General features: G+C 26.3%; 1 protein-coding gene across 1 annotated transcript in view; it reads left to right on the top strand.

Moving 5' to 3' along the window:
• LOC129967124 (receptor-type tyrosine-protein phosphatase N2-like) overlaps positions 1 to 20,418 on the top strand; it is a 595,790-nt gene that overhangs the window by 340,484 nt on the left and 234,888 nt on the right. The window contains exon 10 of the mRNA XM_056081809.1: positions 20,297 to 20,356. Coding sequence (XP_055937784.1) covers positions 20,297 to 20,356 — 60 coding nt within the window. The remainder of the gene's footprint in view (positions 1 to 20,296; positions 20,357 to 20,418) is intronic.

The raw sequence follows: 20,418 nt of genomic DNA, 5'->3' as shown, positions 1-20,418 counted from the left end.
ATTCTTTTTGCAAATTAATTAATTTTACTGATTGCTTTCAGTTATTTGTTCGACCTTGTTGGATTTGACCAATGTAAAAGATATCACAATCCATTACCAAATTAGCATAGATTTTTCATAAATGGAATGTACTAAATTAGAATTACAGTTCTGCGCTTAATCTGTTATTATAAGTACTAAACTTGATTTGTGTTAATAATAACGCATCAAAAGGATAATTCGACTAATAAATGTTTGGCTGGTTATTCTTTAAAATAATTGATTAATCATATTAACCTTAAAATTACAAATTAAGTTTATCTAAAATTCTTTATTTAAATTTGTATGATCAATAATTACACATCTATTATCTTCTGGGGGGGGGGTTCTATATTTGAGTTAAGTTTCGGAATTTTTATGTATTTAATAACTTTTTTAGGTTTTTTATGACTTATCAATTGCTGAATTTTATAATATAGAATAAATGAAATACTTTTTGAAGAAGATATTTTTATTAATTAAAAGATCTTTGTTTTTCTGAAAATTTGGTACATAATTTAGAATGCACTGAATTTCTTTGAATTAGAAATTATTTGGCCTGCATTTTAACTATAAGCAAATTATTTCAAAAAATGAAGTCAAAAATATTGGAATTTAAATGCGTAAATATATCCCAACCCCCGTTGATTTAGCATTAATGATAATAGGATTTCAAATTGAAGAACAATCTTAAATCATATTTGCATCATATAAGAATTTGGAAATAATATATTTTGACCAAGAAAAACTAAAGATATGATAAGGATTGTAACATTATTGTATAAACTTGCAGTATTATAGCTAATACCATATACATTTGCAACAAAATGATATGTTAAAAAATTAATTTAAAAATAATTAAATTAATTTAAATTTAAATTAAATAAATGCAAATTGAATTAATTGAATTGTAATTTAAATTAAATAATAGTTAATTAATTTTAATTTAATTTAAAATTATTTAATTAATTTTTAAAATAAGTTTAATTAAATTTTAAATTAAAAAGTAAATACATTATTAGAGAAAAAGAATATTGTAATCATGCACGCAAAATTGAATTACATATTTTAATTTTAATTCTATATTATTTTCTTTTATTACTCCTAAACTACATCTAATAAATCTTTTATATATTTTTGTCTGATATTGCCTTTCTTCATTTCGAAATTCCTTCTATTAATATGCGTTTAAAGTTCATGAAAAAAAAATGAAGATTTTTATTTTTGAGATTTAAGTTTTCTGTCTTGAAGAAACTTTCCACAAAGTAAAGTCAACGAATTTCTCTTCTTTATTATATCTTAACTATAGTACAAATAAATATGCCTTACAATAAGCAGTGACTTATCACATTTAAAAAAATGGCTGCAGTTCCAAACTCAACGAATTTCTTTTCATTAGTATATTTGAATTATAATACAAAAATATGCCTTACAATAAAACAGTGATTTATCATATTTAAAAAATAGCTGCAGCTTCAAATTCTACAAATTTCTCTTTAGTATATTCGAATTATGGTATAAAGAAATATACCTTACTATGAAAAGTCAGTTTTCAAGTTTAAAAAAAAATACTGCAGAATAAAAGTTTATTTTTTTACAGATTTGTCTCTATGCAAACATTTTTCGGAAAAAAATAAATCGGCATTTTAAACAGTAAAAAATTTTATTCATAAATTTCAGATGAAGTTTTCTTTAAACGAATTAAAAATTTTTAGTCTGATAATTTCTCCAATGAACTGGAGTATTGACTAATTGAAAGTAGTACGGATGACTCGCATTCAGTTCATAAAAATTAATATTTTCACATATTGATAGTGAAAATGTGATATTTTATATGATAAAATAAAGCTAAGAATAATAATAATCAAAATATAATATTGTATAAAATTTTCGACATGAATTCCTTCGCAAAGCGTGAAATATTTATAAAATATATTTTTATAAGTTGTGACGATAAAAGTTTTTAAATATATTTTCTAATATTAAAGAAATGTTCATAATACTTGCAATAAAATGAAAATTAACAAATTCAAGGAAGCTTAATTTCGGCTGTTTAAAAATTTAGAATACATTTTAGTTAAAATGTCTGCAGCTCCTTAATAAAACAAGATGCATAATCTTCATTGCACATGCAATTTTTTCTCAAGATATCTGGAATCATTTCTTCGTTGAAATTAAGTTTTACGATTTAGTTATGCTATTTCTAACAAAACAAATTTTCTCTAATATAACAGTTTTTTTCTTTTCTTGTTTTAAAAATTGAAAAAAATTATTATTTTGTGGATGGACTTGCATTCTATAAGTAGGATACATTTATTGAATACCGCTTAGTCTATTATTCCAAAAATGGTATCAATTAGAGGTTTAAAATTTCGAATTAAAACTCGCGCGTTTGTTAGTGTTAAAGATTCCTGATAATTCAAGTAATGAGAGAAACAAAAGAAATAAAAGTGATTTATTAGACAGTCAAACATAGCTTAAATTAAAATTGCTGTAATAAAACTGTTACTTGAGACACAATGATTGTCTTAAAACTGCTCAGAATAAGAGAGCAAATTTTAACAATTACTCTTCATCTAAATACTTCCTTAGAAAACGCCTAGCAACGGTAAGATGTAAATATGTTTCATTCTAAATGTTTCGCTTGAATTCCTGCTAAACAAATATGTAGAAGCTAATTTTCAATCGAAACTTCAACCAATTAATGTACTCTTAATTCCAGTAAATATAGTAAAAGTGACTGAACAGGAAGTTAATCTGTTAAAACTAAAGAAAAAATAAACAATATTTGCCGCTAAACAATGCAATTGATATTAAACAGAACAAAATTAAATTGCAAAACTCTACAAGCAACAAGGAAAGTAAAAATAAAGCTTCAGCTCTTTAATTGCACTGAGCATCAAACAAAAGATAAAAAAAATTAAAAGAGGGTGAGATAATTTCCATTGCTTAAAGGCTTTCGCGGCATTAATTGTACGGCACAAAAGAAGACGTTACCAAACCTTTTTATCATATCGGATTCCCTTTCGAACCAGAAAACACTTCTCGTGCAAAATAAATCTGAAAAGTTATTTTACATTTTCTTTCTTTACTTTTGAAAAGTTTGGCACTTTTATAATCTATCAATTCTTCTTTGTAAAAATTTAGAGAAAAATCAAGTTAGAATTGCTAAATAATGCTCTTCTTAACGTTTACATTATTCGCTTTTACGAATGTTTATTACTTTCAGAGTTTTATATAATAAAAACCAAGTTTTAAAGAAACTGATATATATAATTCGGATTCTTAAAATTTTCGCATCCTTTTTTAAAAATTCAAATTAGTAATTGAGGCAAATTAAATTAAAAATGAAAAAATTATATTTTTCTCTATTTTATATTATATTTAAATTAGTAAATTATTAAAAATCATGAAATACATCTATCAACTTGAAAACATATAAAAATTTAAATTGATTATAAGTTGCTGCAGTTATTGGCCAAACCGCATCAAACAGGTCTTTTTGATGCAAAATGGAAACGACGGAGTAAAAATGCATAAATAACATTACATTTCTGTATTAAAATAATTTTCATTAGAAAGAATTTGTATTTCTTGGATTTGCTTCTAAAAACTCATGCTTTAGAAATTAATAAGTTTCTCAGAATTCAAAATCGTATATTCGGCAAATTGTAATCAATTAATTGTAAGAAAAATGTTTGAACTTTTCATATAATTAATTTCACTAATGTAGAACTTTTCACTATAAACCAATTTTTACAAAATTTAATTAAATTTCGTGGAAAGTTCCTAGAAATTTGCTGAAAATAATATATCGATATCAACTTCTAAGAATTATTATTAACCAGACTAGTAATTGGAAATTATCTTTTATTAATTTTTATTACGAAGAAATTTATTATACCATGGAAATTTTAGAGTGATCGCCATCAGATTACTTTGAGTTAATGAATGATATTCTAAAATACTAAAAAGTGCTATTTAGATAATTAATATTAATCTATTAGTAGATTTATTATTATAAGCTACCTTCAATTAGACTAATTGTTTTTGTGAAATCAGTAAAATGCTACTTAATCCACTTTTTTGCTTCCTACTATTTTTCACTTTTAATCAAAGTTTGACATTTGATCAAAATTTGCATATTAAGCACAAAATCTATTTTTGGCAAAACTCCTTTTACAATAACTTTCTGTAAGTTTTGTCTTAAAATAATGACAGACAAATATGGAAAAATTTAACTAGACATTTGAAGAATGTAGTTTTTTAATTAAAATTCTGTTTTTGATCTTTTTATTAGACTTCAAGAGCACAATGAATTCACCGTGTATTTTATGCAATAGATTAAAAAACTAATCTGAAACACTAAAAAATATTTATTCTTAAATTTATAGTTGTTATTTTTCTTTTACTTATTGTTTCTATTGTGTAATAATTTATAAATTGAGTCTAATTCCTTTCACCAAAACATTCAATTTAAAAAAAAAAACATCTCCCAATTTTCCACTCATGAGAGAAGGATGAAAGCGTGAATATTTTAATTCTTTAAAATCTTGTTTAAAGGAATTAAAATTGCTTTCAGATTTTTTAAAAGTTTTTTTTTATTTCCTTTTGTATTTTGCAATGTTATTTCATTCATGTTTTATACTCCGTTTAAAACGTTTAATGAAGTATTTGATAATTAATGATGAAAATTGTTTTGAAAAGAAAACTTATTTATCTTTTTTATATATGTAATTCATATACTTTATCAGTATTTCTCCCAATTTTAAGAGATTTAGAGCATAAAACATGTATTTTTATAATGATTTTATTGCACAAAATAAAGATAAAATATAATATATTTTAGCTGTTTCTAAAACTGTATATTACTCTGAGTATTTCCATCAGAATTTAATGATTTTAATGATCTTGTTTTGATGTGAATATTTTTGCTTAAAAATTATCTAATATATTAAGAATAAAAATTAATATACTTATTCTTAAACGAAAAGATCATTGATGCGAATTAAAATATTTAATATTCTAGGAGATTATCAAATATATTGATTACTAGTCGCCTTTGGCGACCAGCCGGTTCGCCAATCTTAATGTTCGTTAAAATTTTAATAATTAAATATTTTATGCAATTCCTACTTTAATAACTTCATCATCAAAACATTTTAAAACTTCAAATTTTGATAGTCATATAATTTACTCAAAATATTATAAAGGCCTTCGGTCATAATATGTATGTATCTCTCTTAAGTTTCTGTTAGCTCCCGTAGAATTTATGCTTTAAATTAAAGTGGAAAGGATGAATCTGCAATTAATATAATAATATTTTTTGCTGAAACAAAGCATTTTTTTTTATAATATGATAACTGAAAACAGAGTCACTGAGCGTTTAAACTTTATGGGCACTAAAGAATATATATATCTTAATTTATGTAATATCTCAAGAATTTGTTAACAAAATTTTCTCAGATTCATCATGAACAGATCTATTAATTTACATTGTTTAATTTTAAATGCATCAAACACTAAGAAAATAAACAGAATCGTTTTAAATAATCGGTCGAAAACAGGTTTAAAAAACTTCTTAAAAAATGATGTACTTAAAACTATAAGCATGTACAAAAAATATATAACTAACATAAATAAAATTTAATTACAAAAGCATAAAACTAACCTAAAAATAATTTAAATCAAGAACCATCCGTTGATAATTTTGTCAACAATCAGAACACAATGCGCATGCGTGAATTTTCAACGCCAGTTACGGTAACGTAAATGCTTGAGTTTTTCTAAGCCAGTTAGGGTAACGCTATGCAGATTAGAAATTTTTAATTTCCTTTATTCTGCTTTATTTTAATTCAAAAGTACTTCAGAATGAATCTGAAAGATCGATTAATTAACAATGTTTAATTTTAAATGCATAAAACATTAAGAAAATAAACAGAATTGTTTGAAATAATCGGCCGGAAAATGTTAGCCTTAGCCTCATTGCTGTTGGAAAAAACAAAAACAAAACTAAAGCCTTTCTCATTTGGCGGTGGGGAAAATGAAGATTTTTTTGGCAGGAAAGTTAGTTTTTAGTTAATAAATTTGCAATAAAATAATATTTCGGCTATAAATTGAGATGTAAGCTATCCTATCTTTTAAGTTAGATCAAACTGCACAAGGTGTGCAAATTTTATTAAAATCGGTTAAGTATTTTAAGAGTCCATCGCGGACAAACAACGTGACACGTAATTTATATATATTAAGATATAATAATTAGGAAAAGAATGAAAGAATGAAAAGATTGAGTGTTTTTGAGAAAAAATTGAGATTATATTTTTCTTGATACAACTTTATTCTGTGAGAGTGAGGAATAATTAAATGACGGTTTCTGTATGGAAGTAAACGTGAAGAATGCCGGCCGATGTGGTTAAGCAGTTGGCGCTGCATTGTCCGCTGTGCCCGCCGTCGAACCTCGGCTAAGGCTTAAAGTCTTGTACGACTTGTTTTTTGAGTCATAATAAATATCATTAAGGGGAAAATTTAGAAAATAATAAAATAAAAGTATTTATTAAACAGTTTTTTTATTAACATAATAATGAAGAAAAATTGTTTCTCTCTGGAGCAGTAAAAAAAGAGCAGGCAAATGCTATAAACATACAATAGATATCACAATAAGTAAGAAAGTTTTAAATTTTCGTGAAATAAAAAATCAGACTACATTATAAATCTGATTACAATTTCAATTTATTTCAAGCTGTTCTATATGTACATCACGCTTTTATAATTTTTGAGTTGACTTCAAGATTTTTTACAAGAATTATTTTATAATATATTGATAAAAGCATTTTTAAAATAGTTTTTATACTTATTATTAAGGTATTTGAAATCCTATACATGAATTTATCTTTTCAATTTCCGTACTTATTATGAAATATTACTAGTTTTTGCTTAATAAAAGATAATCAATATAAATAAACGTTAGTGCACAATATGTCTTAATAATTTATTACTAGTAAACTGGCTATAATAATCTTAATCATGGAATAGACTTTATTTTGTGAGAAGAGTATTGATTTTTCGTTTATTCCTTGGGTTTACAAATTTATAAAATTTCAAATTAGTTTTATTAATATAAAACTAAATATTATTTCTTTGGTCACGCATTCAAAAGAATGGGAAATAATTTTTAGTTTAATTATATATCTTTCAAAAAAATGTCCATATAATTTCTCCAATTCATTGATAATGTGTTTATTAAGATAAGTTTTGGAATAAAGAAATTAAGAAAAGTAAAAATTACAACTACGTATTCAGAATTTATATTTTTATAATAATTTTTCCCGTTAACATTTATTAACTAAAACAGTATTTTAATGAAATGATATCAAACATATAATAATTTTTATACATTAAAAAATATTATCTTAGGCAGAAAAGTGCGTAAGTATTTTCCCTCCATTTCCTCCCAATTTCAAGTTACTTCAAGAGTATCTGATTAATGAATTCGTAAATGAATATCTATTAATATTTTTCTAAAATAGTTAGCATTTGAAGAAACGAATTCACATCTTACCGAGTTATAACCAAACAATGTTTAAATTATATAAAGATTTGATATCTTCGTAGTAACGTCGATGAACAAAAGCCATAAATTGTTGTCTAATTGCATTAACAGAACTGCCGCCGTTACTACCAAGATTTGTCTAAAATCAACTGAAGGAAGAAGTTCCTGTATAATTTAATTTCAGGTTTCGACTTATACGTAGTAATTCCCCGAGTCCCTCACTTCCTGTAATTCATATAATAGTTTCAGAAACGTCCACTGTACTCAGAGATTTCCATATCAAAGCTTAGATCTGACCAATGCCAAATATCTTAATTGCAAATCTTTGGAATTATCTAGATGTTGACCTGCTGATTCTTAAAAACAAACTAAACTACACACTCCTCTAAACAAGGATTTCTGTATGCTTAGCATACTATTTCTATGAAACACGTAGTCAACTCTAGTCCTTTAAAGCGACTGCTTTTGACACAACTCGCAAACGAACTCGTGAATTTCTGAAATCTCACCGATTACTCTGCAAACGACTACATGAATGAGAGAACACCCTCAAACCTTCGACGTGTCAACAGTTCTCAACAAGTTCAACAGATGTCTTCGGTGAAAGATTGGTGATGGAGGGGGTGAACCAATCTGTCCTGTCAAGATTACCGCGGGAAGTATCAGAGGGAGTGAACAGAAAGGGAGGGAAGGTAGACAACCCCTCCCGAAATACTATCCGTATTAATCACCCGTGACACGGAGATTCCCTTCTATTCCCTTTCCCCCGGAAGCGCATCACTCCCTGCAAATTGCTGTTAAAAGCCCCTTTTAGAGGACGGGAAAGGGGTTGCCTTCGTCAGTCCGCAAAATCCAGGGAGGACATTCAGTGGTACAGTGGTATCACATGACACGGCCTCGAGGGTGTAGGAGGCCTGGAATGCAGCGTTCTCTCTCGCTGTATTGAGTTGCGAATGGGTTCTCCATATACTCATTGAAAAAAAGTGATAAGTTTCAAAAGGTCTCAGGATGATTTTTGTTATACTGCTTTAAGGGCGTATGTCGAACTAAGGCTCGTTGGAATTGAATTGATGAAAATATTATCTTTCAAAGGGTTTTTTTTTTGGGGGGGGAGGGAGGGGCAACAGTAGAAGGCCATCAAGAACAGAAAAATCATTGGAAGTAAATTTTTAATTAAAAAAAGCATTATTGAAAAGGAACTCGAATATATTTAGAAATATAATACTCCTTTCTTAAATTTCAAAAAAAAAAAAAAAAAAAAGAGAGAGAACGAAAAAGGAAGCTTGAAAAATTTTATGGCATTTTCCAATCATTTTTTTTTTCGTTATAAAACTATTCTATTTGTTTTAGCTAAACGCGTGGTTATTAAAAATATTATTGTGTTATGAGCGGTTATAAGAATACATTTAACAGTAAATAAAGAAATCAAAAAGCCGAATCTGATATACCTTACAAATTCTTAACCCCCTAACCAAAAAAACAAAAACAATTTGTATTTAATAATGATTAAATTTTCCTTGTAAATACTAAAAAATATATATATAAAAATTTTGTTTTTAAAATTTAAGCTTTAAGAATCTGTACGAGCAAAATATGTCCATAAAAATAATATGTAGCATACTATACTTAGCTAAACTTCTTTCAAACTTTTTCATGGAATTTTAAATGAGCTAATTTCTTTTTTTAAATTCTTAAATCATTTTGAAATTCAATCATTTCAAGCTTGATTTTTATATGCAATTTATTGAAAACAGGTTTTTGTGGCTTCTGAAAAAATTAAATAAACTGAAAAAAATAGAGATAACTCAATTTCGATCTGATATTTTGATTCTGCATCATCTTTAATGTAAAAAGTTTAGTTAGTTTTAATTATTGTAATAAAAGAATAATAGACCATGTAAATTACAAGTTCTAGAAAAATGAAAAGTTAATGAAATATTTTTCTTCCTTTCAGAAAGTCTTACATTCCCCATTTCAAGGTAATTTTGGGAATGGAAGAAAATTTACAAATTTCATCTGAGAAATTTTCTTTTGCTCGCTCCGTTATTTTTAAAGCATTTATAATTATATTAAAAACAATAATAGCTTTTGAAAAGCGACGTCTTAAATTTTTGTCGTAATTTTTATATAAGACTGGAGCAATCACTTTATCTCACAATGAAAAAAGTATGGAAAAAAGGGTGTGTTGTTATTGCAAGTCGATTAAAATTAATTTCTTTCAATTTTATTTGTACAATTTGTTATGTTATTTCAATTTTCATAGTAAATATATGTGGTATATTTTAATAGACCACTGCTGAATATATATATATATATATATATATATATATATATATATATATATATATATTTAATTTTTAATTTTTTATAATTTCTGCAAATTATATATATATAATGTGTGGGTGTGTAGTAAATTAATAAATGATAGAAATTTAATAAATCTATCATTGATAAAAATTTGTATGATACTTACTTAAATAATTTACTTCTTTTAATTAAGCATAATTATTATATCAGAAAATCGGAAAAAAAAATTTTGAGTGTTTTTTTACCAAATGAGTTTTGATGAAATTTTAATGAGTAAATACAGCATTTGATGAGTACAATTCAGCAATTAAGAACTTTTGTTCATGAAACTTGTTTTTAGTCGTTCTTTTGACAGTTTCAATTGTAACTAAATTTTGATCCATGATTTTGCCATGATTAAATGATTGCCTGATAGAAAGCCATGATTGGATCGGATGGGATGCGGCTATTTCTATGTTTGACAACAGTTGCTTCAAAATCAATTGACTCTTCATTGACATTACATTCATAAAGACGCGCGATTAATATCGTTGCGCCCTTGATTAAATCCTGCATTTCGATTTCTAATCAACATCACAATAGTATTTTTCATCAAAAATCAAAGCGTTAAGGACCATGTCAGCCAGAAATATCTAACACTAAACTTTCAGTAGGGACATTTCTTATTTCCCGGTGAGAAACAGTATATTTTGATTTAGTAACTGGTGATTGCCTGAGTACTTGTCGTTCATGCCACGTCAGTCAATTTATACTAATGATATAATTTTCGGCTGCGTAAGTAATTTTTGATTGACAATATACACAAAAAAGACGTATTTGCTTAATAAATTTTATTCTGGAGATCACAAAATAATGCGCTTAAATGAATGTTTTCTTATCGCAACTTTACGTAGATCTCTTGTCGTTGGCATATCAGAAAAATCGAATATCACGGGCTAGACAAAAGGATGCTAAAATACGTTTTGCTGCTTAAAGTGTTTCTTAATATATGTTGGTATATAAATTAACCAATGGATGTTGGTTATGTTGGCCAGTTTTATGAGTTTAAATTATTTACAAATTATATCGGATACAATTGGGTATTTCACTCGTCGAAATACATTTAATAATAACTTTGTAAATATTTCACTCACCTTATGCAATATTTTGCATAAGGGTTTCATTGATTTTTGTGTTATCTTTATTTATAATGTATATGAATTATTAATAAAAATCATTGAAATAGTTCGTTATCCATTTTTTCTGATTTTTAATTTTGACTGAAGTTTTAAGTAAATAATGTCTTTTAAAATAAACTGTATATGCTATATTAGAATTCTGTAAAAACTTTCGTTAACTGATATACCTTGTATTAGTTGAGAAAAGGGATTATTGGACAAATAAATAATATACAGGATAACTGGAAGTGTTTGATAGTGTATTAATTTTTCTTTTGATGTAATTTTTAAGTACATTCTGTGTTTTAATGAAAATTGAGTATATCCAAAATCATTAAAAACTGATATCCAAGAATATTTTATTCATCGCTATGGGTTCTGTATTGGTTAAGAAAATAGGATATTGGTATTAAAAATAGTATATTGGATAATGCAAAAAGACGAAATTCTATTCAATTCCTAAGCTTTCTGGGACCAAACAAAAGTTTTCAGTGCCTTAATCTTTTGAAAATTATATAAATATATTTTCCAAATAAAAATCAAAAATAAAACCTTCTGAAAGTAATTTAACAATGAAAATTTTCCCCATTAAATCTTTAACGATCAAATTAAAATACTTATAGAACGTAGATATTTACATAATGTTTTTTTTTTCATTTCATTTATGATTACAGATTTTTTAATAACTATTTTCCTTCTCAATGCATATTGTTAAATTAAATAGTTTAAATGAAAGTACTGACTGCATTTTCAACATGTTGAGAATTAACAGTCTCTAACCACCACAATCAATAAGCAACTTCCCTCCCCCCTACCGTCATTAAAAATAAATCTAATCCTATTTATTGCATTGCCATCATTTAAACAACACGCCTTCTTTGAAGTAAGGTACGCCAATAAGCAGTCATTCCTCCTTTCCATTAAAAAAGCAATGGCGCAATAAATAGACAAAAGCGCAACCATCCTCTCAGTAAGTCTTATCTTGATCACTGTAACAAACTCACTATTTACGATTTTTAAATGCATTTTCGAAAGTGGAATCTGCGTACGTATTACGTCTCAATAGCGTTCAAACTTTTTAGTAAATGATGAATCATTAACTTCTGTACATTCGTTTTTTAAGAAAAGCTGGGATTAAATTGCATATCTATTAGAATTTTGTATATTCTTATTAAGCTGATAAGCCAGTTTATTTAATTTTTAAAGTTATTTATCCAGCTTGTACATTCTTGTAAGATCATTAATTTATCAGCTTATGCTTATGATTATTTTCCCAGTCTATTATTTTGCGGTGAAACTTTTTAACTCTTTTGTGTTCAAATTCCGAAGGAAGTCATTGCTTGATTATTAACTGGCTACCATTAGTCAAATCTTTGAAACCACAATCTTTAGCTGCCTAATTAGTATTGATAAAGATTTTAAATACACGATGTCAGCAAAAAATTTTTGTCGTAGTTTTGCTGTTCCGTAGGACAAGGTAATTTGCCTCTAACAGAGCTAAAAATATCATTTTTCTGATTGCTGCTGCATAGTTTCTGAAACTTCTTTCAGCTGCATTTTTGTTCATTTCTTCGAGTTTCCAACTTTTCACTAATTGCAAGCGCAAGGCTCTAAAACTCTGTTCTTCCTTCGTTGGTAGGAAATAGAAAAAAAAATATATATAATGCATGAAACAAAGAGAGCTAATTAGAATAAGCAGATTATTTTCAGAAATTTTCTCTCAGCTGATACAGCATTATTAAAGAGAATATTCTCGTTATTTTTACGTTAATTAAAATAAGTTGCTTTCCTTCAATTTTCAGTCAAGTATGCATAAATAGCTACAAGTCTGATTACATTCTTGGAAACAGTTTGTAATATACATAAATTGTTTTCCTTTAGATTTTAGTATGCTAATCAAGGATCTTGATGTTTAAAATGAACCCACGTGATTCTATTACAATTTCTGTATTCAAAGTGAATATAATTAAGTTTTTGCATTTTTAATTTGCCAACGTCTAGGAAATCATTTTTAATTGTGTGTCTACGAGATTTGGAAGTTCAAAGACATTTTGTAAGAAAAGGATTATTCACTTTGAATCAAATAAATATAATATGTCGTTTATAAGTTAAGAAATTATAATTTTTATGTCAAATTTTTACTTGTATATTGCAATTTCACTGTTTATTGCCATTACTTTCTGTTTTTTTTTTTTTCATTTAAATTTGCATGCTCTATAAGGAAAAGTTAGGTAAATAAATTACTCTTGTGACAATGAAGAAAGGCTTTTTAATATAATTCTTATCTACCTTAACAGAATCTAAAAATTGTGCACGTTTATTTAATTTTCTAATCATAAAATAGGAATTTTTCTAAACATCCTATATTCTTTATAATCAATTCTTTATAATCTATTAATTGATCTGAGTAATTAGGAATCTCAATGTGAGGAGATAAACATGTAAAGTTTTTCTTAATTTTAGAAGAAAAAAAATGAACAATATTAAGGATTAAATTTTTTATATATATATCAGGTTTGAATTAAAAAGGGAACGCACTTTATATTGTTGGATATAGTTTATCAATTATTCAAAAGCAAATTTTATAATTCTCTAAAGTATAAGCTTTAAAAAAAGTTTTAAAGATGCTTATGTAATATATATTTAGATATAATTTTATTTAAGATGTCATATAATATATTAAATATTTTCATTTTCCTTTAGTGTTAATTGATCGTATATAACCAAAAAATTAATATTACTTGTTTTGTAAATATTTGAAAGGTTTTAATTAAACGAAAATTCATATGTATTGTTACTTACATATTTCCTCCTCATTTTTTTAAAAAAATGTAATGATACTATATTTTATTAACTATGCATTAAAATATCTTTAATTTTAAAAACGGAATCTATTCTTAACGGGACTATTCAAATTTTTCAAACATATTCCGAATATTTTTGCAATGCACTATTTCTACTTAAGTATTGTTAAATCTGCATTTTCAAAACTTGTAATTTCGTACATAGTCATATATTTTCTTTTGGATACATTAATTAACATATCAGAGGACTTCAAATTAAGATTTATATAATTCATAAATTTAGATATTTTTTCACAAATTAATTCAAAATTAATCCATAAATGTTTTTATTTTTTATATATTACAGCAAATGGTATAAACTTAGAAACTAATTCATATCACAATGTAATATTTGAAGGTAATATAAAAAATCTCTGAATGAAATCGTTCAGATACTTCATTTATTAGTATTATTGCAAAAAGTGGAGAAGATTTAAGAAAAAGACAATTACAATTCTTATTTTTATCATCAAAAATTGACAAAAGATAAATAAATAAATCGCTGCTAAATGTAAATCCTTGTAGAAGTATAAGGGATATCATATGCAGTCCTTTTTTACTTTCTTCTTCAAATATGTGATGTATCCGTTAGAGATCCTGTATTTAAATATTGAGTAATTAAATGAGTCTATAAAAAGAATCGTTTTCTTAAAATAAATATTTACTTTTTCCTGAAATGTTTGCAAAATTTTGCTTATTCACAATAAATGATAATTAAAAAAATCATATTTTTTTCTTCTTTGATTGTTTTCTTCGTTGATTGTGTTCATTCTTTGATTGCGTTCAATCTATATTGATAAATAATTTTTTTTAGCCTCAAATGCCAAGTTTTTTTTTAATGCTTTTGACATCTCCCCGATTTTCTCATAATGGAACAAGAAATCAAGAATCATTTTTATCTCTTTATTATTCAGTGAAATGTTTAGTATTGGTACCTAAAAATACTCTCTGTGCTGCTATATAATTTTATTTCTCATTGCTGCTTTTACCATTTAGAGTCCATGATTGTCGTTTTTGAATTTCAAATTATTTATCGCTGAAAACAATAATTTGAGAATTTTTAACACACACACACACACACACAAAAAAAAAAAAAAAAAAAAAAAAAAAAAAAACCTTTTTTAACATCATGAAAAATTTTAAAAAATCATCTTCCAGTGATGTTTAGTTATATTTAATATCTTTAATTTATATTAAGCTAACATAAAACAACAACAATTTTCACTGAAAAAGAATTTCGTTTCCATTTAGATAAAACGCTTTTTCCTGTTATCGCACTCTGTTCAAATACAGAGCAGTAACCTTTAAGCAAGAACGATCCACCGAGTTATATCTGTTTAGTGTTTTGGACTTATCAAATTCGAATTGATACAGTTTGAAATATGATTAATTGTTTTTTAAAAATTATTTTCTTACTTTAGATTTAGAGAGATCTAAATCCAAAATCCCGGTTTTACTTTTTGGTTATTTTTTAAATGTCGGATTCGAACCACATAAAAATATATATATATTGACATACAGCTATAAAAGTAACTTAAATAAAAAAAAACAACGGTTGATTATATTCAACGATTATTTATTTTCAAAATAATGTGATTATAGCAATGCTCTTTAGAGTATAAAAGAAATTATGGCATCTAAGTAATAAAAAAAAATAGTGTCCCAAATTATCAATCATTTTTTAATCACAATTAGATCAAAAGTATTTATTTTTTTCATTCCGAAATTCAAATCGATATTTTTTAGATTTTATAAACACTTCTATTATCTATGTTTTTATAAACTATGCAAATCCACGCCGCCATATTTTTTTAACCACTATTTGGTATATATTTAATGGGAATCTGTTATTTTCTTCGTCTTATTATACCATCAATTAATAATAATTGCTAATACTTATAAATGCTACTTTCTTGGCTATTTTTCTAGTTCAAAATAATAATTATTTTGATTAGATCAATCCAATTCTTACAGTTATTTGTCATTCAATTTAAGTATCTTTACCACAATAATATTCGTCTAAAATTTCCTTAAAAACCTTTAACTTAATAATTTTGAGTAAATTTTAATATTACTTTTTTAAGTATATTTTAAACATACGTTTATAATTTTGTGGGCATTATAACAAATTTTGACACTTACATTATGCCAATGCAAAGAATGGTATTCTTTTGTTACTTGCCCTCTAACTGTAATTACGTAACACCTTCTCTAATAAACGATTTCACAAATAGTATTTACATAATTGTAACAGGAAATACATGTTTTACAACCAAAATAATAAATAGAAAATATATTTCAGATCATTTTACTGATCCAAACTCGTCCAAAATCGAATTCGGCGTCCATATATTTTGTACGCTAGAAAGTAGAAAAGCGTAAAACCATCTCTAAACTTCAATTTTCCGGTCACTTTTAGTATTTTGCGCTAGCACCTATTAGCATTTTAATTAATATCGGCTGTGATGGAAAAGGCCTGATTTGTCCCCCGGTTATACGTCGAAGAAGAATCCGTCATTCTGTAAAAGGCAGGGGGAACGAGGAAAAATCTTTTGTAATCAGAAATCACCCAATTTTCTACTCCAGACGTCTTCGACATGCTTTTCGTGATTAGCCATATTTATTTTCCTTCCAGTTCATTTTTTCAACGGACAATTTCCATTAATGTTCGATGATAAGCCGATATGGATTAAATGGAGAATTAGAGGAGAGAAAAGGGAAAAAAATCAGTTTTTGAAAGAAAAAAAAACACTAAGAGAAAGAAGAGTAAGAAACCATGCTCTATGAAAAGATAGCTTCGAAAATGCGAGAAAAGAGAGAGACAGATAGATGGACGAAGAGATTGTAATGAGATGACACAGAAATAGCTTCTAGGAAATTTAGGCAAAGTTATTAGTATTACTTTTTAATTTTTTTATTCGAATTTTTCTTTGTTTTCTTTGCTTTCGTAATCTGCGAAAGATGTAGGTCAAGGAAAGGGTAATTAAAATTAAATTAAAGAGAGAATCAAGATAAATTTGAACGAAATTATTTTTTTTGTGTTTCAATTGATTTCAAACGAGGAAGAAAGGTAGTCGAAAAAAATTCCAGTCGAAAAGAAGATTAAGCCGAAAATGCGTATTTGTCCTCAGGATATTTTTAGAAAGAGAAATTAAGGAGGCAGCGGAAAACTTCTTAAAACCCCAGTAATTAATATAATGTACCGAACTGGATACATTAACTTTTTCTCTCTTGTTTTCATGATGAACGCTCAGCCAATTTGCAGAGAATTATTTTCTGTTTCTGCTTTTTGTTTTGGGGGGAAAATAAATTCTTTTTCACTGTAATTTATGATATATTTCGCGGTGCAGCAATTTGGATTAGTCATATTCTTTCATTTAATTCGTATACTACTGTTTGAATAATGGTTATTGACCTCTAGCGAAATGGAAAAAAAAAAGCTTTTCATAATTTGTTGATTATTTGGTATTTTTGTATTTTGCACACAAAATAAATTATTTGATACTCCACGCTAAGTATAAATATCTGTATTCTGAAATAAATTAAAACGTATCTCTAACACTGCGATGTATTGTATTTTGCACACAAAATAAATTATTCGATACTCCACACTAAGTATAAATATCTGTATTCTGAAATAAATTAAAAAGTATCTCTAGCACTGTGATCTTCTAGAAAATCGCTATAAAGTAGATAATATTTAGGTATCAAATATATTTTCTAAAAACTCTTATTTTAAAAATCCAAAAGAATAAAATTTAATTTTTATTGTTTTTCATTATTTAATGATATTTGATAAAAATATGCATAGAAATTGTTGCAAATTCTGTATTAGTTTCTCTAACAAATAGTAAGCATAATATTTGGCATTATGTTATTAATTGTTAGCCTTTCATCATTTTTTTATGTTGTTAAGATTTTCTTGATATCATTCATCTGTGCTTAATTAAATAATTTCTGAAATTTACGGGAGTCATCAAATATTTAAAATAGACAATCCACAATTTTTAAAAATTTCATTAAACAACATGAAGGAATCACGGTGAGACGTAGAATTATTTTATAAAAACTGGACTGTGATTCAGGTAAACATGTAGGTAATTCTAATAGCTTGCATATTTCTTGTATTTAAATTATTAGCATGTAAGATAAATTGTGGGTTATACTTTCTGAAGTCAACTCTACGTTCTCTTTTAAAATCAATTAATAATCACTCTTTTTTAAATTAAAAAAAATTACTTTCATATAAAATTGGATCTTCCACAATACGATTTATGAAAGGTTCCTCTACTGTACCCGCCAACAAATTAAAGGTAGTTTCTAAATTTTTCTCTGATTGAAATTGAGAGGATTTACAAACAATTTGTCTCTCATTTTTCATTTGGCAGTTATAATTATTTAATTGTGTGGTGTACTTTTGTACATATAAATATTAAAGTTAATTATAAAATATTCCTTATATATTAAATTTTATGTTTAAAATTTTCCGTAAATGATAAATATTGTGCATGAAATGCCAATTATACATTTATTTTTAAGATATGGATAATATTAAACAATATTATTTTGTGCAGATTGGGATTCACAGCCCGAAATATTTCCAAAATGCTACTGTAATTTTTATTCTTTAGAAAGGATTTTAAATATATGTCATATCATAGAAAAAAGATTTTAATACGATACTGCAAGATCTTAAATACCATGATTTATTTCATCACATTCGCCGCTATGTCTTAACCCTGTGGTTCAGACTATCGATCTGACTAGATGACCTCTTTATTTTTTCGTATCTTTTAAATGTAGTAGAGAAGTGGTTATTTGATTAGAAAATAGATGTGAATCACAGACGATTCACACGACAAGCTCTTGTTAAAATATATGCGTTTTCCTGTAAATATCCAAGGTTCCATGACAAGAAAATCTTCCAGTAGAGTGTCAATGCAAATTTCTGTTTGAACGAAGTTGTTTGAATATCTTATAGAAAAAATTCTGCTTATTATATTCATTTGGCAATTCAAAATACATAGTAAATATACTAAGCTCAAAATACATTGCTTTACGTAAATATACTAAGTTTATTTAAGTAAGTTAAATCTACTTATTGATTACTGATCAAATTGTAAAAATTATGTATAAAAAACATGAATCACACCTTTAAGTTTTAAGCATTTCTTTTCAGTTTACAGTTGGCAGTATTTCCAAAATACTACCGCAAATGTTTTTTTAAACAACAAAATAAATAATTTTTTATGGCTTAAAAGCAATTTTCATGCTACTGAGAAACTGTTTACTTATTCAGACTTATATTAAGATACATTTATCTTCTTATGAATGTCAAAGTTCGATGATACGAAAATATTCCAATGGAAGATCAAATACAGATTTCTACCTGTATTACAAACGTAGATGTTTTTCCGATGGACAGTCATTTTCCAAGCCAGGAATTCACTATAGTCAGTAACAATAAAACTTGTACGAGGACCAAATAGTCCCAAGAATTTCCACCCCATTTCATACATATCGCTCTTGGCATTCCACTTGATAAGTATGACGGAAATATATGGAAGAAGGTTGTTGATATCGGTTCTATATCTGCGTTTTTATATCTTGCGTGGTATTGGGAAAAGAACTCAATTGCTTATATGCGATATCTTCAATAAAAGGCCGGATCCAGAATCTATTTAAAATTAATGGAAAGAATGATGCCAACTATTTTCGTGTAAGAAGAAGATTCGGTCATATTGATACTAGAATCTATATGAAATTTTTGTATTCGAATGCCAGCCATGTTTGGCGGTTAAGGTACAGACTCTTTCTCTCTCTCTATATATAAATATAGTGTAGTATTGAATAGTTTCCGATTTTTTCTTCTTTCCATATGTCTCTCTCGCTTTTTTTTTAAGAATATAATATTCGAATCGCATTCTCCATAGCCCTAAGATATGTAACCTTGATCTTTTGGTTGCATGATATAGGCAAGGAAAAAACAAGTTTATTCTATTTTCAGAATGCTTTTCTATGATATATCAAACCTGTAAAAAAATAAAGTAGAATGCAGAATTAAGTAAATATGAGAATTAAATACTTAGAATGTATCAGATAAGAAATTTCTGATAAGATGAAAAAAATCGCATTATATATTGACTATTTGCATAAGTTTCAATTCAAAGTTAATTTCCTTTATATAATGCTATTGTAAATTTTAAGTAATTGATAGCAAAGTTTATTTTCAAAACTTATGAAATGCATGATTCAATAAATTTTCTTAAATGTGATGTTTAGATAGTTTTTAAGAAATGAAACATATTTATAATGAATGAGTGATTAAAAGCGATTTGCATTTGTAAATTTGTATTTTTTTGTAATCAACTTTAAATAACTTTTTTTTTAAATTCTTGAATTTGTAATTTTTTTTGTTATAGATGAATTTCGGAGAATTTATGTTACTGATGATGACGAAGAAAATGATAATATTATAAAAGGTAAGCACAAAAACCGTGTAACGAGTGCTAAATTACCAGAAAAATATTTTGAAGTATGACTT

The sequence above is a fragment of the Argiope bruennichi genome, chromosome 4 (assembly GCF_947563725.1).
Source record: "Argiope bruennichi chromosome 4, qqArgBrue1.1, whole genome shotgun sequence".
In the NCBI taxonomy this organism is placed as follows: domain Eukaryota; kingdom Metazoa; phylum Arthropoda; class Arachnida; order Araneae; family Araneidae; genus Argiope; species Argiope bruennichi.
The sequence above is the reverse complement of the archived record's forward strand: the minus strand, read 5'-3'. Positions and strand labels throughout refer to the sequence as shown.